Here is a 25,914-nt window from a genome sequence, read left to right as displayed (position 1 = left end):
GGGCCCAGGATTGAGGAAGATATCTGTTGTTGAACTCTGGCCTCTGCACACAAATGCAGCCTAACACACACGTGCACACACATGCATTATGCATTCGACACACACATAAACAAGAGAAAAGGAAGCTGAGCCTCATGAAGAGGACAGGGAAGGAGCCAGGCTCCGGGCAAGAGGATGGTTTGCGGTAGGTTTCTGTTGGTAGAATAGGCCTCTCCTGGGTATCAAGGGGGATGTAAGGGAAGAAATGGAACCAAGTGGTGGGGCGGGGCGTGTGAAGACCTGTGCACGAGCCTTAGGCAGTATAGAGATGCGCATGGGGCTGCGTCAGCTATGTACACAATTGGCAGCCAGGAGAGGAGAGGAAAACTCTGAGGTTATGTGAAGGTGGCGGAGCCACACTCCAGTTTTGAGCTCACCCACTGGACACCATTGTCCTACGGCTGGCTGCTTTTCTCTGTTCAGACTGGTGTCATTTCAAATTAGCCTCGAGGTTATTTGGGACCCCCAGGGACCAAGTGCTAACAGTAACCAAAGGCTCAACCCCTTCCAGAAATTCCCCTTCCTGAATGAAAACGCTGTCAAAACCTGAGCAAGACTCATTGTTAACTTCATCCCGTTCAGCCATTCATTCGGTCAAGAAATAATAGTCACCAGGCAGTGTGCCAGGAGCTAAGTTCCCAATGATAGATGAGACCATTCAGTTTCTGCTGCCAGGGTGCAAATACTCCGTAGATTGCCAGGGAAATCCAATATGCCCACCCCACCTCCCGCATCTCCTCCCCGCCCCTCCTCTAGCACCATGACTGCGGCTTCCAGAGACAGAACTGACTCAGGAAACTGAGCCTTTCCCTGGCATTGACAAGTGGATTCCTGCCGGGGGGGATGGGGCTTTCCTCCACATTGTGTGCTCCCCAGGGGATGGAGTCATTCACACTGTCTCACTTAAGCCTGGGCACCCACCCGTGTGTGCTATCTATCACCTTCGTGGCCCGGAAACTGAGCTCTCCCCTGTCCCTCGAGATAGCCAATGTATCCAGGATGTCTGGGTAAAGTGAGAACATTTTTCTAAACCCCCAGTAGCTCTATGAGGGGGTCTGTGGCTCCTTTCAAGGCATTCGGATCTTCCAGAAGGATCCGCATGCAGGAAATGGTGACTGCAGAAAGTGCGGCATGACCGACCCATAACTCAGCCATTCCTCAAGTTTTATGTTTTAGGTGCTTACTATTATGAGCAGAGAACAATGCGAACAGACATGGCGTTCTCTCTCCATCCTCCTGTTTCATCCCCTGGAGATGCCCCTCCTTCACTTCCCATCTTCTGTTAGCCTTTATTTGATGTTACAAAGAATGTGTCTGGCATTGCACTAAATTAGTTACACCATTTAACCATCGCAGTAAAGACCGAGAGGTTTCAGTCATCGCTGTGGGTACCAATACTGCGGGCTTCAGTGATCCCTGTGGGTACCAATACTACGGGCTTCAGTCATCCCTGTGGGTACCAATACTGCGGGCTTCAGTCATCCCTGTGGGTACCAATACTACGGGCTTCAGTCATCCCTGTGGGTACCAGTACTGCGGGCTTCAGTCATCCCTGTGGGTACCAATACTACGGGCTTCAGTCATCCCTGTGGGTACCAATACTGCAGGATTCAGTGATCCCTGTGGGTACCAATACTACGGGCTTCAGTCATCCCTGTGGGTACCAATACTGTGGGCTTCAGTCATCCCTGTGGGTACCAATACTGCAGGCTTCAGTCATCCCTGTGGGTACCAATACTGTGGGCTTCAGTCATCCCTGTGGGTACCAATACTGCAGGCTTCAGTCATCCCTGTGGGTACCAATGAAGAGACTGAGGGTTTGTCAGAGTTAGGATGGGTTGGACCTGGGATTTAAACAATGTGTGACTTCCAGATAGCAAACGTGACCTCAAACTCCACTGCCTGGACTAACAGACTAGTCACAGATACCACAAAGAGAGAATGACTGGATAATTAATTTATCGCAGACCAGGGCAGTAAATGTAACTACTACTGCATCTGCAGCCTGAGGGCACGTCTCCCTGCCTGAAGGAGACGGAGCACAGCCCTTGCCCCGGTGGAATGTGTCAGGCAGAAGGAAGCTGCCATGTGATTCCTGAGCAGAAGTGGGAATTGGTAGTGGATGGAGTGGGGGAGGGGCTCTGGAGTTCAGAGGGGGTTCTCAGGATCTTAACCCCCGCCTCCCAAAGGCACTGTCCAAGATCATATCTGCCCATGCTGGTTGAGAGGGTTTGCAAAGCAGATTAGCACCAGTTTTTCTTCCCTCTGAGCATACAAATCCCAGAATCCCTTGGAGTCCCTAGGTCCTTGCTTGCAATGACAGGATGTGTGGTGAAGGCCTGAGGACTCATAAAAACAGGAGTTCACAGCCAGGTGGTGGTTGTGGTGGTGGTGGTGGTGGTGGTGGTGGTGGTGGTGGTGGTGGTGGTGGTGGTGGCTGATGCCTTTAATCCCAGAGCTGGAGAGTCAGAGGTTTACAGGGTGAGGTCCAGGTTAGGCAGGGCTACACAGTGAAAGCCTGTCTCACAAAAAGGGAGGAGGGGGCAGAGTTCATGTCCTAAACCCTAGAGGCGTGTGCTTGGTACTGCTGTGGCCTTTAGTGCTGGCTCAGCATTAGGGGGGAGAGCATGGCAGTACAGGGAAGCTGGCACCAGCTGTGAGGGTGCCAGGCTCTGGGCGGCATCGGGCCAGGTTTGAGTCGAGCTCTGACTACCTCTCTTTTAAATTGAAAACAGAGAGGGAAGGAAGAAAACCTCACTGGCTGTTTTAAGACAAGCACAACTCTGCCCTGACCAGGAACCTTTCCTCCCCCACATAGGCTGAATGGCAAAGAGGTGGGGGAGGGGAAAAGGGAGGGCAAGGAAATACCAGTTTAGTTTAAGAAACATTCCACAGGGGGGGGCTTCTGAGCTTGGACTGGGCTTAATTAAAGTTGCAGACGTGTTTAAAGTGGGGAAGGGGACTCTGGAGACGTGTTTTTTATTATAACGTGGAATTTCTCCCTCGGGCATGCCTGTGCACACTTGAGCGGCCAGGGTAATGCCCTGCTGGGCTGGTGGTACTGATTCTGGGGGAGGGGAAGAGGCTGCTGGGAGGACCCACCTGCCTGTGCTGGGTGGAGAAAAAAAATGGCAGGTAATCTTGGTGCAGAGTGGCCTGTGAATGCAGCATCAACTCCTCACTCCCCCGCCCACCCCCTGCTTCTTAAAGATGGCCGGCTATGCTGAGATGGGGGAGGGGCCGAGAGGCTGCTGTTAATTTTCCTTGTGCCTCTTGCCTCGTCTGTCTGTAACCTGCTGTCACTGTGCTCCTGTGGCCCTTGCAGTGACTCTGTGAGACAATAATAAAAGGTCTTGTGTGTCAGGCTGTGCTTTGGGCATGATAAAGTAGTTCGTGATGACAACTGCTCTGGGAGACAGGGCCTGGTATCCCCCTTTTTGACCGGTGAGTCCCTTGACATGGAGAGGTTCAGAGAGTTTCCCAGTGTCATAAACTACAGTACTTGGCCCCAGAGTAGCCAGTTATTAATTCTTATTGGACACTACAGGACAAAACAACATGCCCATTTCACAGATGAGAAAACTGAGAGTCAGAAACTAAGCAAGCCTGAGTGTGGTTGAAACCCAAATCCTCACATTCCCAGATGGCATTTAGCATCCCATTTGACTCACAGGCAGACACAGCACATAGGCATGCAAGCTTTGAGGGAGAGCCAACATGACAAGCAGTTGTCTCGGAAGGAGTCGTGTGCAGTCTCTGGACCGGTTGTCTCATCTCCTTGGAGAAGACACTGAGAGCAACTTCCGGTTTCAGCGCTCGCACCTGTCAGGGTGCTATCTTGCCAAACCCGTTCCCCCACCACCCTTACAGGATGATCTGGAATGGGGGAGGGGGAGCTGCTATGCGTGCCTTTGTGGGGTGCAGTGTGTTATAAACTCTTCAGACTGTCGATGGCCTGAGTCCCTGTGTCAACTCCAGCGTCCCGGAGAAGCATCCTAGGCCCATCTTGACTGAGACTCACGCATTCCAGAGAAAGCTGATGCGAACTTCCTGTGACTCCTCCCTTGTGTGGGGTCACAGTGGAGGACAGATGTGGCTGAGAGTGTTGGTCTAGGAACCAGGATAGATAGTATCAGGCAGGGGTTAGGCCGGGGAGGATCTCGGGATGTGCCTTTCCTGTGGACAATTACCAGCAATCTTAATTGCTCGAAAGTATTCCTGGGGCAGTCTCCTTAACCGCCAGGTGGGAATTGCCCAATACTGGTGTTTTGTAACCTTGCAGGAAAATGTATGGGAGAGCCCTGGAAACTGGGCACCTTGAGAGAAGCCTATTGTTCCGTGTATTTGTATGTGTGCTTCCTCCGACCTGTCCTCCCTAGTTATGTGCTGAGTAGCGTCTTTAAAACGTGACCATGTACCTGTAAACATTTTTGTTTTCCCTCAACATGTGATCGATTACCTACCACCAAATTTCATATACGTTAGAACATGGCTGCCAGCAGACTCCTAGGTGTTTTTGTTTCTTTGGAGTTGTTTTAAGCAGCACATGGGTTTGTCAAACATTTATGGAGCCTCTACCTGCTGGGATGTCTCTTCATTCCTAATTCCCTAGTTCACGTCTAGTTCCCCAATTCAGCTTCTCTCCCTTGTCTTCACAATTCCTCATCTCAGCCCTCTCACCATGCAGGGATGAGAGCAGCGCCAATTTCAAGCGCCTGTCCTTTCTAAGTTGGGAGAACTCTGACTCTGAACCAAGAGTCTCTGTCTACCAACCTTCTGTGACAGGTTCAGACCAGCTTCTTTGGGTTGTGGGAAGGGAGGAGGAACCACAGCCGTATTTCTGCTTACCTTAAACGACAGACCTGATTGAAGGAAAAATAAATGTTGACCAACTGAATTTCTGTTGACTTTGTTTTGGGGCACAGTATTTCAGAGTCATTTGCTCCCTAGTTCATTCATTTATTCAATGGCCACCTTCAGGCAAGGTCTACCATGCACCAGAAGGCAAAACAGTGGGAAAGGGTAGGAATAGTGTGGCCCTGGAGGCAGGAGGCTGGATTCTGCTTCCTGTTTTGACAGTACAAGTCACCTGACCTCTGCAGATCTGTTTGATTACCCACAGAATGAGAGATCATGAGATGTTTACTGTCTGAGGTACCTGCATTACACAAGAGCTTATCACAATCTGTGTCCTTAGCCAGGTGGTGGTGGGGATGGCGCCGTGGTCTTCAGTCCTAGCACTCGGGTGGCAGAGGCAGGTGGATCTCTGTGAGTTGGAGGCCAGACTGGTCTACAGGGAAAGTTCTAGGACAGTCAGGCCTACACAGAGAAACCTTGTCTTGAAAGACCAAAACAGAGAGAGGAGAAAAAAGAATTAGCATTCATTCACTTCGTACAGTCCTATTTGCCAAACCCCGGAACCTGAGGTCTCTCATGGCAGCCTTGTGTCAATGTTATTTTCAGGACTAGACACAGGCAGATGCAGATGGACGCAGAATCTGGCTGATGTAGTGAATCAGGCAGTAGGCAGTGTAGGAGGAGCAAAGAAGGAAGTCCTTTAGGTAGTCAGGCTACTTTTTAGCAATAAGAATTCTAGGGAATGCCTTATTAGAACATTTCACCACCCTTTGCACATTGTCAAGTGTACTGACACAAACCTATTTACATCACGACCTCCTATACAATCAGTCGACATAGCGCTAAGGCTATGTGTCTGTGAATAGTGTAGTCTATTGCTCCTAGAGCCATAATAAACACAAGATTAAGGTAAGACCAAGACAAAATGATGCAAGGGAGAGACAATGAAGACAAGATTCGGGAGGGATGCTGCTGGTTTTACAGTTAACTTCTTAAATTTGTTTCTGAGACAGGGTAGTCTCAACGTTGCTATGTCTTCCGGGCTGGCCTTGAACTCCTGCTTCAGCCTCCCAAGCACGGCTGTTACAGATATGTGCCAACACACTTTGCTTCAAGCTTCTGGTTTCTGTTAGTTTGTTATGAATAGACATTCCCTCTCAACTGATGATTTAAACACAGTAAATGGGTAAACATGCAACGGTCACGTTATCATTACCGTCATGGCTGTACATAATTGCATGTGCTGTAACTGTGTGTGATGTGAGGTCACCACAGACACTACAACGTTAAGAAAATAACGGGGCTTTTTCGGCTCCATCATGACTGTGATGGGGGGGCCACTGTGGGATATGTGATCTGGGGTTGCCTGGAGTTACGTGGGCTGTGATTGTGCCACAGCCCAGTCCTGGTGCTCAGACAGTGCACAGAGGAAGGCCTGCCTTCTCTGGCTATAGATCTCCCTGCATTTCTTACCATTTTTGCTCTTTCTGTTTTTACTCTCCCTTTTCCAGATTCGCTTTGTAGTGGAACTCGTGTGGCCTTTGTCTTTGTTTTTGGTGTTAATCTGGCTAAGGAATGCCAACCCCCTCTACAGTCAACATGAATGTGAGTATGACCCCAGAAGGCCTGGTCATCTTTCCCTTTTGGAAGCTCTTGGGTGGGAATGGGGGCATCACATCTGGTATAAACCAGGTCCCTCAGTGATGTACAAATTCTAGTGTCTTTAAACGTGTGCAGCGAACCAAGCCTGCTTGTAGTGGAGCATGGGAAGAGTGTACTATTTGCTTATTAATTTCTTCTGTTTGTCAGTTCTGGGAATCGAGCACTGCCCTGTATATATCATTATTTTTTGACTGTTGTTAGTCTAAACTTACCTATATTGCAAATTTAGATCTGTGTTTCATGATGACTGATTTGTTAGGGGATTTGTTTCCCATGATGAAGAGAGAGGGGACAGTGAAAAGGAACAGCACACAGAATTACACTTAATAACTATCATACCCTAGAGCATCTGTGAGCGCCATGAGTGCCTGTTTTGTACAGTAGCATGTTTGGAAGGTTCCCTGTGTTTTCTGGCCAGGATGTGTCTTGTCCTTCTAGGCTGCTAGCATGGAAGAATCAAGAGTCATGAGAGTGGCTGAGTTCCCCGAGCTGTCGTTTCCAACCCCATTTCTCAGTCAACCTCCTGCCCAACAAACCCTTGCTTCCTTCTGTCACTCCCAGGATGCACAGCCACCATCCAAGCCTATGCAAAGAACTCACAGGCCTTTCCTCTGAACCACCCCGAGCCCACTTCTGTATTTTCCTCCAGAAGTTTAATTTTTAGCCTCGGTTCCCCTTCCACATGTCCACCTAAGCTTCTAGAACAGGACATAGCCTTCCTAATGCTGTGACCCTTTAATATAATTCCTCATGTTGTGGTAACAATCTCCCCCCAAAACCATAAAATTATTTTCATTCATACCTCATAATGGTAATTTTGATACTAGTATGAATCATAACATAAATATCTGTGTTTTTCAATGGTCTTGGGCGACCCCTGTGAAAAGGTCATTTCCCGCAAAGGGGTCGTGACCCACAGGTTGAGAAGTACTGCTCTAGGAGACCGTTAGTCTGTGTCCTTATCTGCCACGGAGCTCCAGTACCTGACACAGGGCCTAAACTATATTAGATGTTCCTGCTTTGTAAATGGGGGGAGAGGCACAGCGTCTAAGAGTCTGTGCTCCTGGTCTGTTGGCCTCTGTGACTAACTCCTTCTTGTTTTCATTTCCTGTCTTAAGGCCACTTTCCCAACAAGGCGATGCCTTCGGCAGGAATGTTACCATGGCTCCAGGGGATTTTCTGCAATATGAACAACCCTTGTTTTCAAAACCCCACCCCTGGAGAATCTCCCGGAACTGTATCAAACTATAATAATTCCATGTAAGTGCCAAGATCCTAACTAACCTACAGGGAGGAACTTGTGTCCCCTTCCGTTCTCCTCCCATGTGGGAGTGTGTGTACCCCCTGAAGAATTGGGGGGCTCTAAAAGTGTCGGGTAGGGGCAGCTTTCGACCTGGAATAGTCTACTAACAGCCAAACACCTGGGGAAACCTTCAAACTTAGCCACATAGACGTGAATTCTTCATCTTTATGCCCAAGGGGTGACCCAGAATCTGACAGCAGCCCTAGCTACCCAGTGTCCTCTTGTGATCATCCATCTGCTTAGGAGGAAAGACTATGTTCCTTCCTTCATCCTCTCCTGTAGGCTACCTGTAGCCTTCTCTCTCTCCTCCAACGCCTTCTTTAGTCATCTAAGGCCTATGAAGAATGTCAAGGACCATTGCAAGGAAACACAAAGTCAGATTTACAATGTGAAGCTTACTGCTTGGAAGAAAATAATGAATCCCAAGTCTTCTGAAACTGTTATTGGTATCTCAAGAGGTAGAATCTTAGGACGTGGCTTACATGGTGCATTTTTTAGCCCAGAAAACTAAACATCCAGTTGCCCATCTTCTTTCTCACAGTCCAATCTGCCTTGATGGGTACACATAAGGAGGACCCTGGGGATACAGCATGGTGTGAGGTCTCATCTCGGCGAGGGGGTGGTGAGCGGTCAGAGAATTGGGAAGACGCACTGGTCTACAAACACCCTCAGAACAACAGACCCTGAGAGAATGGGGTTTAAGGTGACCTTGCCCTGCCCCAATTTGAATTCTGAGCAAATTACTCATCATCTCTATCGGTGTTAGAATCATAAATCCATCAATGGAGCTATGCTAGGTCAAGCAACAACTTAAAAAAATAACACAAGACTATTAGCATATTATTATGAAAATGATAGCTACTTGTTTATACATTTTTTGTTTAAAATTATAAATATTAAAAATATTTTTTAAAATTATGAATAGAAATATATTTTTCCTTTCGACAGCTTGGCAAGACTATATCGAGATTTTCAAGAGCTCTTCATGGACACACCGGAGGTCCAGCGTCTTGGCCGGGTTTGGACAGAGCTCCGTACCTTATCTCAGCTCATGGACACCCTGCGGACTCACCCTGAGAGATTTACAGGTAACCTGGGTGTCAGTGTTCCCAGTCTGTTCTTGTCTCTAGAGTCTAGTGTACCAGAAACTGAGATCTAGTAAAGAGTGGTGAGATTCCACGGGGAAAGAAGCCAGAGACACATGCCTATAATCCCAGCATTCCTGTGGTGATGTGGAAAGCTGACATAGGGATCCTCAGAAGCTTGTAGGGTAGCTAGCCTGTCTTACACACCAGAGAACAATAAGCAGTTGTCCTTTGACCTTTACATGCATGCCATGGCATTCACTCTGCATTCACTCAGACACATGCACACACGCATGCACATGCCCACGCACATGCGAGCAAACCTCACAAACACACACAAAGGCATTTTAAGGTACATTTCCAACAATATTTAGCATCCAGAACGAAGCAGGTTTGTCTGTTGAGAACAGAATGTAAGGTGGATGAACTGTAAGGAAGAACTACAGAAAATCAAGGAGACCCTAGCAACAAAAGGCAAAAGTTGTACTGTGTGCATTTTGTCTGGGCTGCATCGAGCTTTTGTGAGAAGCTATTAACACCAGGATTAGCAGGGGTGGGGGTTGGGGTGGGGTGATTGAAATGCATGGGGCAGCCAGTAGTCTGCCCATGGTGGCTTCTAGGATCCTGTTTAACTGATGAAAAAAAGGGCGAGATGGAAGGACTGATGGCCGCAGTCAGAGTGTTTGAATTTAGGATGTCAAAGAGAGTCAGTCAGAGGTGGATGTGATGAAATGGAGAGGAGAGAACAGTGTCTGTGAAGAAGAGGTGATGGAAATGAGGAATCAGCTGTGATCTGATAGCAAGACATCCCAGACATGGAGAGACAGTTCCGTGGTTAAGAGCACTGGCTGCTCCTCCAGAGGACGCTGGTTCAATTCCCAGCACCTATTAGGCAGCTCACAGTGGCCTGTAACTCCAGTTCTGGGGCATCTGATGACCTCATACAGGCAAATATGAAGGCAAAATGTCAGTGCAAATTAAAATAAATAGACAGATAAGGCTAGGCGGTGGTGGCTCATGCCTGTAGTCCCAGAGCTCAGGAGGCAGAGGCAGGCAGATCTCTGTGAGTTTCAGGCTGGTCCAGTCTACAGAGAGAATTCAGGGCAACCAGAGGGCTACACAGAGAAATCTGTCTCAAAAAAACAAAATTAATTAAATAATTAAGTAATGAATCAGACATCCAGGCGGGAGAGCCTCTTAGACTGAGGAACAGCAAAGAGGAGAGGCAGAAATGTCCCACAGTCTCAGGGGGAAAACAGGAGGCAAACAAAAACCAACAGAGAAAACAGCACCAGATCTTAAAAGTCTTCCTTGAGCACTGCATGGGTGTGTCAGCTCCACTTAGACATCCGGGGACCAGCTGCTGTGGCAGTTGTGATCCAGAGGCTGTGAGGAGGTAGAGCTCCAGGAATCCCTGAGGAGTTGCCACACCCCTGTGGGTAGAGGGTGTCTTTCAAGCAATGCCCACTAGTGGGGAAAGACACTTCAACAATAGAGTTCAGGAGGCAGCAGGAGCTGTAGAAAGATGTGAGTTCCTAAGACAGAGCTGGTAACACTAAAGATTGTCCTTAGAGGATGACAGAGACAAGGGAAGGACAACATGGGAAGCCAAGGGGCGAGAGCGGACAGATAGGGCAGTTTTATCCTAGCTACAGTGAGTTACGGCGGCGTGTGAGCCAGCCCTCCTCACCTGAGCTTGTGGTACAGCTCCTTCACCCTCAGCACACACTCGGCTCCTACTGTGAGTCACACACTGGCCTCGTCTTTGGGGAATAGACAGACAGATGCTGCCCCTAGAGACGGTGGTAGACGATGATGCCCTTCACCATATGGGGAAGCAGAGGGCTTTGAGAACATGGGGAGTCAGGAGGGGGAAAGACTGGAAACAATCTGGCCCCTCCCATCTTTCTGCCTTTGCAGCCTGGACCAGGAGTATGTTCAGACTGCTGTGTCACCATTGCTTAGTTACATTCAAGTTACTTACAAAGCCGTAGAGTACATATTGCTGGTCATCGTTTCTACAGCCTAGACTATAAATATCTACAGTAGTCTTTGCTCTTCTGAAAAAGTACTTATTTCAGTGAGCTGAAGTCTCAAAGACTCTAAAAGGTAGGAACAGCTAGCATTTCCTGTCTACTTACCTACCTACCTGCCTGCCTGCCTGCCTTTCTATCTACCTACCTATCCCATCCATCCATCCATCTGTCCATCCACCCATCCATCCACCCATCCATCCACTCCATCCTTCCATCCATCCATCCATCCATCCATCCATCCATCCATCCATCTATCTATCTATCTATCTATCTATCTATCTATCTATCTATCTATCTATCCATCCATCCATGTATAATCTACCATCTTCTGTCTGTCTGTCTGTCTGTCTGTCTGTCTTGCTGTCTGTCAATTTGTCAATCTATCTAATTTCTGAGACAAGTCCATGCTTAGCTTAGACAGCCTAGAACTTGTACAGCTCAGACTTGTCTAGAACTTATGGCAATCCTCCTGCCCCGGCCTCCAAAGCGCTGGAGTTATAAGCATGAGTCAAGAATGTCTACTTCATATTTGCTGTTTAGTAGTAAGAAGTCAGAGGGACGGATGTGCCAGCCGTGAAGATGTTTTGTCCAAGGCTAAGCAAGTAGATACAGCTAGAAAGCCACTGTCTTGATCTCAGGGTGACTCTCCTCCCTTCATTCGGGAGGGTCTGCCATCAACCGGACTTAGCATTGAAGTGTCTGACTGTGAAATTGAGTCTTGCTGTAGGGAGTGGAAGAGAACTCATTCTAAGCAGAAGTTCTCTGTGGTTGCTGCGCTGTCTAGGAGAAACCAAATTACTACTTTCTAAGCCAAAAATACAGGACTTGAGGGGGACTGGGCAGGCTAGTGGATATTTCTGCAGGCTCTCCGGCTATGGGGGAATCTCCTAAAGAGAGCTTGGCTGGGGGACAGGGTCAGGAGAGCCTTCCAAGACTCCCCAGAAGTTGGGGACAGAAACTAACAGGGGTCCATGGACCATAGCTAAGTAAAATGACATGGTCTCGGGAAAATTTTTGGGCCAGGCACTGATGTCTAGTTGAGACAGCAGGAGGAGGAGGTTGTGGGTTTTGGTCAAGGTGAACACTGAAATCTGAAGTTACCATGAGGAAAGATCTCAGTCTGGGTTGGATGGACAGCTGCAGTCACCTCACCGAGGCTTTTGCCTGTGGGGCTCCTGTCTCCTGGGAAAGTGTTCCTGTGCTGACCCAGACAGCACTTCCCTCTCACAGCAAACCTGTAGGGCTGCATTCTCTGCAGGGGAGGATTAATGGGGAGCCACCAGCTGCAGACAGACTAGCCCCCATCCCCAGCCAGCTCTGAGGTCTCATCTCTAAACCCTTCTTCCCGAAGCCTCACCCTGAGCAACCCTCCGCCCCGACCCTCAGCCTCCAATCTTCCCAGGGCGGAGAACAAGTAGAACCACATTTTAAATGAAAATGTAGTTTTCTTTCCCCAGCAACCCCTCTCCACCTCCCCGCTTCACACTCTCCCTCAGGAATCTAATGAAGGGCTTGTCTGGTATCGCCCTGTCACTCAGACCCTGGGCCCCACACTCTGCTGGCAGGATAGCCCCCACACCCTCCTCAGGTGTGCCCTTCTCCTCCAACCCCACCCCTGACCCGGCCAGGCCACAGTTGTATGATACTCAGACAAAAATGACTCTCTGTCTCGCCCCTTCTCCCAAGGTGTTTGTAGGCCACGGCAGCTCAGTGTGTTAAAGAATAACTAAAAATAAACAGCTGAATGGAGTTTCACTCTCAGGATAAGAGCACAGGTATTTATTGAGTGCCTGGAGTCATTTAACAGACATTTATTGAGGCCTTGATACTATGTCAGGCCCTAATGCTGAGTGAAAGAGAAAAAAGGAGAGGAGTGGAGAGGAGAAGAGAGGAGAGGAGAGGAGAGGAGGGAGAGGAGAGGAGAGGAGAGGAGAGGAGAGAGAGAGAGGAGAGGAGAGGAGAGAGAATATATGAGAATGACCTTGAGGTCATACCTCTGTGTTCCTAATAAGGCTAGGTAGAACAAGGGATGTAAAAGAAGGAGAGAGAAAAAAAACACCCATGCATGCCTGCATGTGCATGTTTGTGTGTGCACATGCATGCGCTCTACTGTGTGCAGAATTACAGTGAGGGCCTGCAAGTCTATGTCTAAAGGAGTAACTACAGGAGAGCAGTTGAACTGACACCCCAGAGGTAGTAGAACAGACAGAGCTGCTGGGAAAATGGCAGACTCTGGGTTACCCAAAGGGAAGGAACACAAAGATTGAACATGGTACCTTCTCCTAGGCCCTGCTACTTCAGTGGAACCCCACCTTCGGGTTCTCCCAAAGTCTTTAGAAGGTCCCTGCGCAAAGGACAGCGATAGTGGGTCACTCTCTGGCCCAGCTCTCAAAGGCATCCAACTCGACCAGAGGCTGCTGTACAGACACATCAGGGACAGATGCTCCTGCCCTCGTCAATGGCAGATGTATGGGCTTGACCCCTGCCCTGCCATAGGAAATTTTCATTGGCGGTCTGGATCTAGTCACACCTCCACACAGGAACATCACATCCCTGAAACAGCTATGGAGGTTGTCAGGCACTTGTCTGGAGAGGGAAAGGTTTGGGTGGGAGGTGTAGCCAGCTAGGGAGCTGGAGCCAGAAGGAGAAAGGGTGTCAGAAGAGTTTGATCCTTGGAGAAATCCTCAGAGCTCAGCAGGGCAGCAGACACCTGGAGGACTTGAGCCATAACGACATTACATATCCAGGGGTTTGCCTTCATCTTGAGGTGACTTCAAGAAACTGGGCCTGTGGGCTCTTCTCTGGTCAATATCTTATCAGCTGTAGAAGTAGCCAGTTTGATTCTGATACCTGGGCAGGAAGCAGCAGAAGAGGCAGGTGCTGGAGGGAATCCCCCAGGAGGGGTGGGGTGATATGAATGCTGTCAGAATAAGCATTTATTGAGTACTAACTACTTTGAGGCCTGGGAATTAAGTGCTTCAGTTCCTTTATCTCTTGTTACCCCTATAATATCTAGTCTATATGGTTACCATGATCACGTGGAGAGAGGCTGATCACATGCCCAGGGATACCTTCACAGTAAGGGGTCCTTTATGCCTCCTTGAGAAAGACTTCTTGCTTCCAAAAGCAAGTTGAGTGAAGTTGTAAAGAATGTGGCTAAGGCTGACCAGGACAAGCCGGGGCAACAGGCCTGAAACTCCCCTCCACCATGAAACTATTCTAGCTCTTAATTGCTCTGTCCATGCCAATAGCCAGAGCTTTAACCCTGAGTTGAGCTAACAGGAACCACAGAAGGGTTCTCATCCATCATAACTGCAGTGAGAACAGACCGGACGTCTCCAATCCAGAAACAGGGTCTTTTCCTTTGCTTAAAAAAGTATTTTTTGAGGAAGGCAGCGGTGGCACATGCCTTTAATCCCAGCACTCTGGAGGCAGAGACAGACAGCTCTCTGTGAATTCCAGGTCAGCCTGGTCTACTGAGAGAGTTCCAGGGCAGCCAGGGTTACACAGAAACTCTGTCACAAACAAAACAACAACAACAAAGGAAACCCCTCAGGCGGCCATCTTGCTAACCAAGGTGATGAGTGCTTCTGCACACAGCTATTGATCGCCTGTACTTCGTCTTGCTGTCTGTGGATTTTATTTGCCTGCTTATTGATTAGATTATTTGGGGTCAGTGTTTACTTATTTGAATTCTTTAAATAGTCCAGATATTAATACTTTATCAGATATATAGCAGGCAAAGATTTTTCTCCCACCCATCCATCCGTCCATCTGTCTGTCCGTCCATCTGTCCATCCATCCATAGACCCTTTGCACTGTTAACCATTTCCTTCAGTAGTAGAAGATTTGTAACTTCATGAAACCCCATCTATCAATTTTTGGAATTATTTCTTGAATGATTAGGGTCCCTTTTAGAAAGCCCTTACTGGTTCCTATATCTTGAAGTGGTCTAAGCAATTTCAGAGATTCAAACCTTTACTAAGGTCTTTATCTCATTTAAAATTGACTTTTGTACAGAGTAAGAGATAGGGATCTAGTTTCTTTATTCTGTCTGGTTTTTCTTTTATCTTTCCTTTTTAAGATTTATTTATTTTGGGGGGGATGTAAAAAAGATTTACTTATTTTATATATGTAAATACACTGTCACTGTCTTCAGACACACCAGGAGAGGGCATTGAGCCCATTACAGATGGTTGTGAGCCACCATGTGGTTGCTGGGAATTGAACTGAGGACCTCCTGAAGAGCAGTCAGTGCTCTTAACCGCTGAGCCATCTCTCCAGCCCAGTCCTGTTTTTCTTGTACCATTTGCTGAAGAATCTGTTTTTTCCTCCAATGTATGTGTGTTTGCCATTTTTGCCCAAGAATAGAGGGCTGTATCGTGTGGGTATAATTCTGGGTTCTCATTGTCTATAGCATATGGGTACGATTCTGGGGTCTCAGTGGCTGTACCATGTAGGTGTGATTCCAGGTTCTCAGTGGCTGTACTGTGGGGGTGTGATTCCGGTTCTCATCCCATTGGCTACCATCTGATTTTGTGCCAGTGCTATTCTGGCTTTGTTGCTATGGCTCTAATGTATTACCTGAATTCTTCACCCACAATAACACCTTGGCTATTTGAGGTCCTTTTGCTTACATAGGAAACTCGGAATTATTGTGTTTTTTTTTCTAATTATGTGAAGAATGTAATTGGAATTTTTATGGGAATGACATTGAACTTACAGACTACTCTGGGTGTTACAGCCATTTTCACCCTATGAACTCCACAGTCCATGATCATAGGAGATCCTTCCATTTTCTATCATCTTCTTCAATTTTCTGACTTCTGTCCCAGCATGTTAGTTATCTGGACATAGAAAAGCCACTGATTTTAGTCACTTTTAACTGATGTTTTTGTCCTCCTGTTTTGTAGGAAGTTATCAAAACTAAATTTTCTGGTAGGGTATATAGGTAGAGCAGGGTTTCCCAGCCATAGAACCACTGACATTTGTCAGGGAGACGACTCTTTGGGGGAGTCATCTGTATACTGCATTGTTTGTCCACTATGAATGTTTAGCAATGCCACTGGTCTCTCTCTACTAACACTGCCCAAAGATGTCTCTAGATATTACCAAATATCCCTCAAGAGACAAAATTCCCCTGTCGTAGTTCCTTCCCTTCCCTCTCTCGAAAGCCACTGTCTCAGTTCAACCCTAAAAAGTATTCTGCATACCAACCCACCCTAGGTTAACTTTTCCCATCTGCTCTGCCTTCCCATTGTATGCCTGTAGGACTGTGTGGGTGGCAAATACTGGCAACAGCCTCAACCTCCCAGAGTTCCCAGGGAAGCCTTCTTCTGAGAGCCAAGTAGAAACACTTCCGGTTCATTCTAGCTGCTACACCCATCTCCCTCCAATCTTCTGTTCTTTCATTCACATGCAGGAAGAGGATTACCAATCCGAGACATCCTGAAAGATGAAGAGACACTGACACTATTTCTGAAGAAAAACATTGGCCTGTCTGATTCAGTTGCCCATCTTCTGGTCAACTCCCAAGTTCGTGTGGAGCAGGTAGGTAAGGCCCGTTGCAGAGGGAGAAGAACTGAGCCTAAGAAAGATAAAGGTTATTTGGCTTCCTTTTTCTTTTGCTTCCATGTTCAGAATTCATGACTTGTGCTCCATATTCAGGAACATACCTGGGGGGTTATGGTGTCAACGAGATCCCTCACAGGACTCTGAAGCAGCACTGGTACTCATAAGACTCCCCAGGCTTTTGAAACTTAAAGGAAACAGAACAGTCATGAGGCTGAACCTATCCTGGAGAGTAGGGGATCTCACCATTTATTTACTAATCAAATCTGGAGGGACAGCTCTAAGTCCTGGAGCGCCAGACAGGCAAAGCCCATGACTCAGGATACTAACATCCCACCAGAGGGTTGATTGATGTAAACAGAGACTTGCTTGTGTCTCCTGGCTGTTGGGAGTCAAGGAGGGCAAGAGTTATTAATGTAAGGACAAGAGTTCCCTTACTAAGGAGAAAGTCTGCTTGTAAGCACTTAAGAAAAGAGCTCCAGCCAAGAACTCTGTGTGTGTGTGTGTGTGTGTGTGTGTGTGTGTGTGTATGTATGTGTGTATGTGTACATGTGTGCATGTGTGTATGTGTGCATGCGTGTATGTGCAAGTGAGTGTGTGCATGTGTATGTGTGTGTGTGTGTCTGTGTATGTGTGTGTGTCTGTGTGTCTGTGCTTTAGGGGCTGGAGAGATGGCTTAGTGGTTAAAAGCACACACAGCTTGCTCTGTGTGGTGGTTTGAATGAGAATGGCCTTCCTGGCCTAAAGTATTCGAATGCTTAGTCATCAGCTTGTGAAAGTGTTTGAAAGGATTAGAAGGTTTAGGTATGGCCTTGTTGGAGGAAATGTGTCACTGTGGGTGGATTTTGAGGTTTCAAAAGCCCATGCCAGGCCCAGGCTCTCTCTTCCTGCCTGCAGATCAGAACGTAGCTCTCAGCTACTGCTCCCGTCCAATGAGTACCCATCATCTTTCCCACCATGATAATACATGGCTAACCTCTGAGACTTTAAACAGTGCCCCAGTTAAATGCTTTCTTTATAACAGTAGCCTTGGTCACGTGTCTCTCCAGCATATAGAGTGGCTACATAGAACAAATCACTAAGACATGGCCCAAATGTGGTTTCCAGCATCCCGTCAGTTAGCTTACAATCTCCTGTAACTCCTGCTTCTGGGGGCTCCAAAATGTGCCTCCTTGGGCACCTGCACTCATGAAGGGGGAGACCCTCCCCACCTGGTGGTGATGAAGGATTTTTTTTGTTCTGTTTTGTTTATTTTAGTTGATATATGGAATATCATTTTTCCATCTTTATTAAATTGGGTATTTCTTATTTACATTTCAAATGTTATTCCCTTTCCCGGTTTCCATGCCAACATCTCCCTAACCCCTCCCCCTCCCATTCTACATGGGTGTTCCCCTCCCCATTACCGCCCTCCCCCCAACAATCATGTTCACTGGGGGTTCAGTCTTGGCAGGACCAAGGGCTTCCCCTTCCACTGGTGCTCTTACTAGGATATTCATTGCTAACTATGAGGTTGTAGCCCAGGGTCAGTCCATGTATAGTCTTTGGGTAGTGGCTTAGCCTCTGGAAGCTCTGGTTGGTTGGCATTGTTGTTCATATGGGGTCTCAAGCCCCTTCAAGCTCTTCCAGTTCTTTCTCTGATTCCTTCAACGGGGGTCCTGTTCTCTGTTCAGTGGTTTGCTGCTGGCATTCGCCTCTGTATTTGCTGTATTCTGGCTGTGTCTCTCAGGAGAGATCTACATCCAGTTCCTGTCAGCCTGCACTTCTTTGCTTCATCCATCTTGTCTAATGGGTGGTTGTATATGTATGGGCCACATGTGGGGCAGGCTCTGAATGGCTGTTCCTTCAGCCTCTGTTCCAAACTTTGCCTCCCTATCCCCTCCTAAGGGTATTCTTGTTCCCCTTTTAAAGGAGGAGTGAAGCATCTGCATTTTGGTCATCCTTCTTGAGTTGATGAAGGGGTTTCTATGCTGGTTCCCCACACCACAGTGAAGGAGCCCATGCCTGCTTTCTGATCATCCAGGCTCTATGGTTGTCTCTGGAAACAGACAAGCGAAGAAGAGTCAGTTCTGATGAGGCCGAGCCCTGGGCTGGCTGCCCAGCACAGCCCGCCTTCCATCGTCATCCCAGGGAGTTCTCATCAGTACTGACTGCTCTGTTTTCCCGTTTGCTTTTACTTCAGCTCATAAAACTGCAGTCCTGGCAATGCCGGTGACGATTTCCAGTTGGTAATAAAAGGGAGGCAGAGATAAGGGTTGGAATTTAGGGAAGTTTCCTTCAAGCTTGTACAGCCATGACCTCTGGAGTTCAAGTGGCCGCTGCCCTCTTGGCACCAGGACTGAGGCTCTTTATGGGGAGAGGGGACCAGGGTCACCAGGTTGTGCCACCGTCTCCTAGCAGAGTAGCCAGGGCTCTCAGATCAGCAAGTTCCACAGCTCCCCTGTCCCTCCTGAGAGGCCACTCACCGCCCCCACCTGGCTCCCTTGTATCGCCCAGGCCGCCTTGCTTCTCAGCTGGCCACCCACCCCTCTCCCCTCATCTTGACTTCCACCCCATCTAGGCTCTGTGACCTTTATCCAACATGGCCACTAGAACTTGCAGCCACAGTGTCCATCTGTCTTTTCAGTGTCCCGAGTGGAAGCTGTGATTAATCATCTTTACCAAGACGGAACTCTTTGTTCATCACCATCAGTAGATTCTCTTCCGGTCCTTTCTTCCTGGCACACGAGCACAGCTCTGGGAGGGGTGGGGCATCTCAATACCGCGTTGCTTCTAGGAAATCATTAAATGAAGAGAGGGATATGGTTCTGTCACATTCCCATCTCTCCAGCCCTGAAGACTCCTGTGGGCGCCCCAGTCTAGATGTTGCATCCTCAATAACGCTCATAAGCTTCCTTTCTTGGGCCAATCCTCCCTTTTCCTTACTCACCAGAGTTAGCGAGCATTGGCGAGTCTCTAGGAGTCTCTGCGAGGCCCACACACTGTAAATCACCATGAATCACACGAATGCTCCACTCTATGCCTGTTTCCTCACCACGAAAATGCCTACCATACATGGTGGAAATAAGAAGAGACTGAAAAATTAATATTTGTGAACCACGTAGAATGGTCCCAGACACACTTAATAAGCGCAAGTACTTTGTCACCATTATTTTTGAGACAGGCTGCCACGTAGCCCAGGCTGGCCTCAAGTTCACTGTTAGCTGAGGATGGCCTTGAGCTTCTGATGTTCCTGCCTCTACCTTCTGAGTGCTGGGATTATAGGCCTGCCCTGTACCACCATGTCTGGTAAAGTCTAGGAACTTTGACTAGCTATTCTCTTGCTCTCTCTTCCCTCCCCCCCTCTCTCCTGCCAACTCTGTTTCTCTCAATCTCTCTTCTGTAGTAGGTGTGACACCCAGAGTGTCACGCATAGGAAGGAGGAGTGTTCTGCCACAGAGTTTACCTCAGCCCTGACTGACCTTTCTGATTCTTCTTTCATGGTCTAGCTTTGATTTATTTGATCTTACACTTATACTGTCTAACTGCTCATATATGCAGCTACTTAGAGAGCTCTTCAAAGGATAGGAAGCCTGTGTTAGTCATCTCTAGATTCCCCAGTCCCCGATCCCTGATCAATAGTTCAGTGAATAACACTGAAAGAGTATTTGATTGGATAAGTGAGGTTTTGTCAATTAGGGTTTTTTTTGCTTTTTGTTTTGTTTTGTTTTTTTGTTTTTTGTGGGTTTTTTTGTTTGTTTTTTTTTTTGTATCTGTTTTTTATTTTTTTTTTTTTTTTTTTGTTTTTGTTTTTGTTTTTTTGGAGTTGTTTGTCAATTTAGCACAAGCAAGAGTTCTCTGAGAAAAGGGAAGCTCAATTAAGAAAACGCCTCCATAAGATCCGGTTGTAGGTGAGCCTGTAGGGCATTTTCTTAATTAGTGATTGATGTGGGAGGATTCTCAGCCATTGTGAGTGGTGCCCTCCCTGGGCTGGTGGTCCTGGGTTCTATAAGAAAGCAGGCCGAGCAAGCCACGATGAACAAGCCAGTAAGAAACACCCCTCCACGACCTCTGCATCAGCTCCTGCCTCCAGGTTCCTGCTGTTTGAGTTTTTGCATTGATTTTCTTCAGTGATGAGGAGTCTTAAGTCTACTAAATCCTTTCCTCCCCAAGTGGCTTTAGTCATGGTGTCACATCACAGTGACAGTGACCTTACTTAAGACAATCTTTGGGATTGCCAGGCGGTCCTAGGGTGTATAAGAAAGTTAGCTGAGCAAGCCATGGAGAGCAAGTCAGTGAGCAGCACCCTTCCATGGCCTCTGCTTCAGTTCCCACCTCCAACATCCTGCCTTGAGTTCCTGTCCTGACTTCCCCTCATGATGGACTGTAAACTATGGAATGAAATAAACCTTTTCCTTCCCAAGTTGCTTTTGGTCCTGGAGTTTCATCCCAGCAATAGAGAGAAAACCAGGACATTAGCTAATCCCTATGTACATGTGTTGTTGCCTGGTCCCCTTTCACGAGCTCCTTCCTTTGGAATACGAGAGGGTCAGACAAAGTGATCTTATGAAAAATGTTTCAGCTTCTGGCTAGAGAGATGATGGGGTTTTGCCCAGAGATACAAAATGAGGTGTGGGCAAAGGCAGAATGATCTGTGGGAACACCCCTTTTACAGAGCCTAGACTGATCATGCCTGTGCCTCATGGGAGAACCAGTGTGGTGTCCATGTTTCTTTCTGTGAGGCTGACAGAGACTGCTCTGCCTTCCAGTGTGGAGGTCTGGGTGATAGGAGTTACACAGTGTCTTCAGGACTTAGTCTTGTGAATCTGTTCCATGGTGCCCAGTCTGGAACTCTGGGATGACAGGGAACACTCCAGGCAGCTAAGAAGCCCTGACCAGGCTTGAGACCTCTTCCATTCCATAATAGTCGTGAAGAGCAACATAGTCATGGTGTCCAAGTCATTCTCTGTGAGCTTCTAAGAGGTGTGGGATGTGGGCTATCTAGGTCTATGGCTGTGGTTAAAATATGTGCTATAGACTTGATTCTGAATTTCAGAGAATCACAAACATTTTCAGCATAATTGTTCTCCCATTGCAATTTATTTGAGACATACTGAAAGTTATTTGTTGTGTAGCTGAGATTTAAACTTAATTGTGTCAGGTATGGTGGCTTGCTCCTGTAACCTCAGAAGACTGAGATAGGAAATGAATTACCTGAGCTACAGAATAAGTTCCAGGTCAGCCTGGGCTAGAGTGAGACCCTGCCTGCCACAAAGAGTCAAGCAAACAGAAAACAATAACAAAATCAAAATCAAACTGATCCAGGCTACCTTATATTTTTGTGTGGTAATTCTAGTGAGAAGAAGTTGATCAATGTCTCCATAATATGTGTTTGTTTTCACTACTCCTCCACTTCAGCCACTGGGAGAAGCCCTGATGGCGCCTTAGCATCCTTTTCCAAGGAGATCTCTCAATCTTTACAAAGCTTTCTGATAAAGTGAGCTTTGAGGTAGGGTTTGAATTTTTAACAATTCAGATGACCATGAACTTGAAGGCTTACAACAACACAGGTTTATTACCTTATGATTCACCAGGTCACACAAAGTCGAGGTTCCATTAAGTCACACTCTTCACCGGGATGTCTAAAGGAAAACCCATTTTCTCATCTTACCCACCTTCGACAGACTGAACACACTCCTTAGATGGAGGTCCCTTGCCGCCCCCGTTTGCCAAGATGAGCAGTGGCCTGTGAAGCCTTTCTCAGGGCACTTCTGCCTCACACAGCTTTTCCTGTGCCTCCTCTCAACGTCACAGTCCCTTACATGACATTAAACCCACCTGGATGACTCAAATCAGTCTGTGTGTTTAGGGTTTCGTTTGTTTTTGTTTTTAATCTGTGTAGCCCTGTCATCCTGGAACTCCCTCTGTAAACCCGGGTGGCCTCTAATTTGCAGATCTGCCTGCCTCTGCTGGGATTAAAGGCACGAGTCATCATCAACGTTCGGCTAATCTGTGTGGTTTAAACCAACTAGTTAGCAGACTGTCTGCCCTTTCAATCCCCTTTGCCGTAGAACGTGGTCCATTCATCGGGGCTGTGGGTCAGGATGTGGTACCCTCGTTTAAGAGGCCGGTAATGTTTTCCTACAAGGGGTTCTCCAGCATCTTTTCTCTTCCCTGCAGTTTGCTTATGGAGTCCCAGACTTGGAACTGAAAGACATTGCCTGCAGCGAGGCCCTGTTGCAACGCTTCATCATCTTCAACCAACGTTGGGGGGCACAGGCGGTACGAGGTGCCCTGTGTCCCCTCTCCCAGGTCACCCTACAGTGGATAGAAGACACTCTGTATGCCGACGTGGACTTCTTCAAACTCTTCCGTGTGGTAAGGAAAGGGTTCTCTGTCTGTATCTTAGGATTCCTGGCAACTCCTGGGAGCAGGCAGACCATTGGAGAACTGACATCAAGGAAGGGGTATGCTCGATGCTCATGACGAGCCTTGAGGAAACTCCTAGTTCTTCTAGAAAAGCAGCAAGGGAAAGGAGTTTGGTTCACAACCCCTCCCCCCCCCCAGGCCCCAGCCTCTGACAGTGGGTGTATAGCCACTCCAAATGTGAAAAGAATGCTCTCCACCATCTGCAGATTAGACACTGGCTCTGTTCTGGTCCTGCTGTTCATCTAGACAACAAGTATGATACTTCCAGGGTGTCCGACCTTTTGACATGTAACATGACATTGTCATCTACGGGCATATTGAGATTCCTTCACAGTTATCTCGGAATCTGCCCCCTGTGGACCACAGGTTGGACATACCTGTGTATAAAATAGTAGGAAAAGGTAGAGAGAAAGAAAAAAAACTGTGCAAAGCATTCATGCATTTCAACCAGCGAGTTCAAATTTTTTCTTATAGGTCTGTACTTGACCCCCAGGTACTCTTCCTAGATAGAAAAACAAAATAGAAAAGTTGATTATCTCAACATTTCGGGAAGGCTGGATGGCTAAGCCAGCCTTCTGCTCTCCAGCCATACCCAGACTCCCAGAGTCCACGAATGTCTCCTTTTGCTAGTAGGGTGGGGTGGAGGACAGAGGTGTCAAACTTCAGGATGGGGGAAATCATCAGAGGTTGTTAAAACACAAGTTCAAGTCCCCAGCCCGGCTGGTGGGAAGCTGCCTCGTTCCTTAGGCGATTCGTTTTTTAAAAATATTTTTATTGGATGTTTTATGTCTTTACATTTCAAATGCTATTCCCTTCCCCCCTCTAGGAGATTCTTATGGGGGTCCCTAGAGACCACACTTAGTGGCATTTATTAGAATCCTTTAGAAAAGATGCTGTTCAAGCATCCCAATTGTATGTTTCTTTTTGCCTGTATTTTAATTTCTGAACCTGTGCCATGAGGAAAGTCAATCACTAAGATATTATTGGAGATATTCTAAGGTTATTTGTTGATTATGGAGTTTATATTATTTTGTTTTCATGGTTGTTTTCTCAAATCTCAGAAAGTGTACACTCTCCTCTCTCTCTCTCAGTCTTGTTCTCTCTCCTCCCTCTAGCCCTCTCTTTGCTCTTTAATGCTCTTTCTAGTGCTCTCTCTCTCTCTCTCTCTCTCTCTCTCTCTCTCTCTCAGCTTATCTTTAAGCTGGGGACAGGGTTGTTGCTGAGTTGGTGAGAGTGCTTGCCTTTGCCTTCCATACACAAATCCGGGGTTAGCTCACATAAACATCTGTAATCCCAGCACTTAGGAGGTGGGGCAGGAGTGCCAGACTTTAATGATCATCTTCAGCTAGCCTAGGATACGGAGGCCTTGTCTTTGTGGGGAAAATACACAGAGCAGGAAAGAAAGGAGAAGAAAAGAAGCCAGATGCATTCTTTAAAATGAATCAAAATAAAATAGGCCTCATAGTTTCTGACAGAGTTAATTTTGAGTTTCCCTTGGGAGTAACTCTGGATTTCCCCAGCTCATTGGGATGGGCCTCCAAAGCAGGTAAAAGGTGTCATGACCTGAGGAGGTCACCATAAAAAGTCTAGGGCCTCAGAGATGCCTTGATGCTTCCTATACTGCTGACAGAATTAACAGCCTGTGGCCAGAACATCTCTGTCCTACAGCAGGCTACAAGAGCAACCTTGGCCTCTTTTGGGGTCTGGTCTTCAGTTCACTTTGTCCTGGGTGGAGCCAGATTAGACTTGCATCTGGACAAAACTATCCAGTGACTAGACCTTGTGTCAGACAGTTCTGCATTACCATAACACAGTCCCTAATCTGCCAGAGAAAGGGCTTCCTTTGGTTCACAGTTTTATAGATTCCAGTCTGTGACGGATGGGTCTCATCATTTTGAGTCCTTAAGGAGGCAGCACATTGTAGCTGAATACATGGCGGAACAATGCACTCATTTCTCAGAAGAGAACGAGGGGGGACTTGGAGTTCCCACTATACCCTCCAAGGGCAGACCTTTCACTAGCCCAAAGGCCTCCCACTAGGCCCTCTCCCTTACCAGTTCCATGGTCCTCACTGGTGTCAAGATGGAGAGCATCCCTTTAACAGATGGACCTTTGTGTGACACTAAGATACAAACTGTAGTTAACCCCTTGCTGGGGCTGATCTGGGTGTTTACTTATCAAACAAGACCAGAAACCCTTCTTAGTTTGGGTTTTATTGCTGTGTAGAGACACTAGGACCAAGGCCACTCTTTTAAAGGACAACAATAAACTGGGGCAGGCTTGCAGTGACAGAGGTTTAGTTCATTAGCATCATGGTGGGTCACGTCCATGGCAGCCTGAAGATAGACCTAGTGCTGGAGAAGGAGCTGAGAGTTGATCTGAAGGCAGCAAGGAGGAGACTGGATTACGCACGCGCATAGCTTGAGCATAGGAGACCTCAATGCCCGCCCCCACAATGACAGACTTCCTCCAACAAGGCCACACCCATTCCAACAAGACCGCACCTCCTACGAGTGCCGGGTACTCCTAATGGCCCAGCATTCATTGGGGTTGGGGATTTAGCTCAGTGGTAGAGCGCTTGCCTAGCAAGCGCCAGGCCCTGGGTTCGGTCCCCAGCTCTGAAAAAAAGAAAAAAGAAAAAAAAAGAAATCAGAAGTTTTACTAGTCTCTCTCACTTCCTTAGATGTACCTGCTCTGTACATCTGCAGTGGGTACCTGCAGGGGCCAGGCACTGAGCGGAGGCCATGGTGCCAACATTGAGACTCTTTCCCTCACTCAACTCACAAACAATCCAACCAACCAGCTCAAAGCTCCTCGTGGAGAAAGCTCAGCCACAAACAATGCTTGTCCCTGAGAGCAGCAGTCCTCAGTTTAACAGAACACAGAATCAGCAAGAAAGCTTCAACAGCTACATATGTGGGGGCGGGGGTGCAGTTCAGTTGTAGAGTACTTG

At 47.5% G+C, this 25,914-nt stretch overlaps 1 protein-coding gene across 1 annotated transcript in view; it reads left to right on the top strand.

The window, feature by feature from the left end:
* Positions 1-25,914, top strand: part of Abca4 (ATP binding cassette subfamily A member 4) — a 133,359-nt gene that overhangs the window by 1,415 nt on the left and 106,030 nt on the right. The window contains exons 2-6 of the mRNA XM_032896643.1: positions 6,408-6,501; positions 7,677-7,818; positions 8,810-8,949; positions 16,405-16,532; positions 22,713-22,910. Coding sequence (XP_032752534.1) covers positions 6,408-6,501; positions 7,677-7,818; positions 8,810-8,949; positions 16,405-16,532; positions 22,713-22,910 — 702 coding nt within the window. The remainder of the gene's footprint in view (positions 1-6,407; positions 6,502-7,676; positions 7,819-8,809; positions 8,950-16,404; positions 16,533-22,712; positions 22,911-25,914) is intronic.

Source organism: Rattus rattus, chromosome 3 (assembly GCF_011064425.1).
Source record: "Rattus rattus isolate New Zealand chromosome 3, Rrattus_CSIRO_v1, whole genome shotgun sequence".
In the NCBI taxonomy this organism is placed as follows: Eukaryota; Metazoa; Chordata; class Mammalia; order Rodentia; family Muridae; genus Rattus; species Rattus rattus.
The sequence above is the reverse complement of the archived record's forward strand: the minus strand, read 5'-3'. Positions and strand labels throughout refer to the sequence as shown.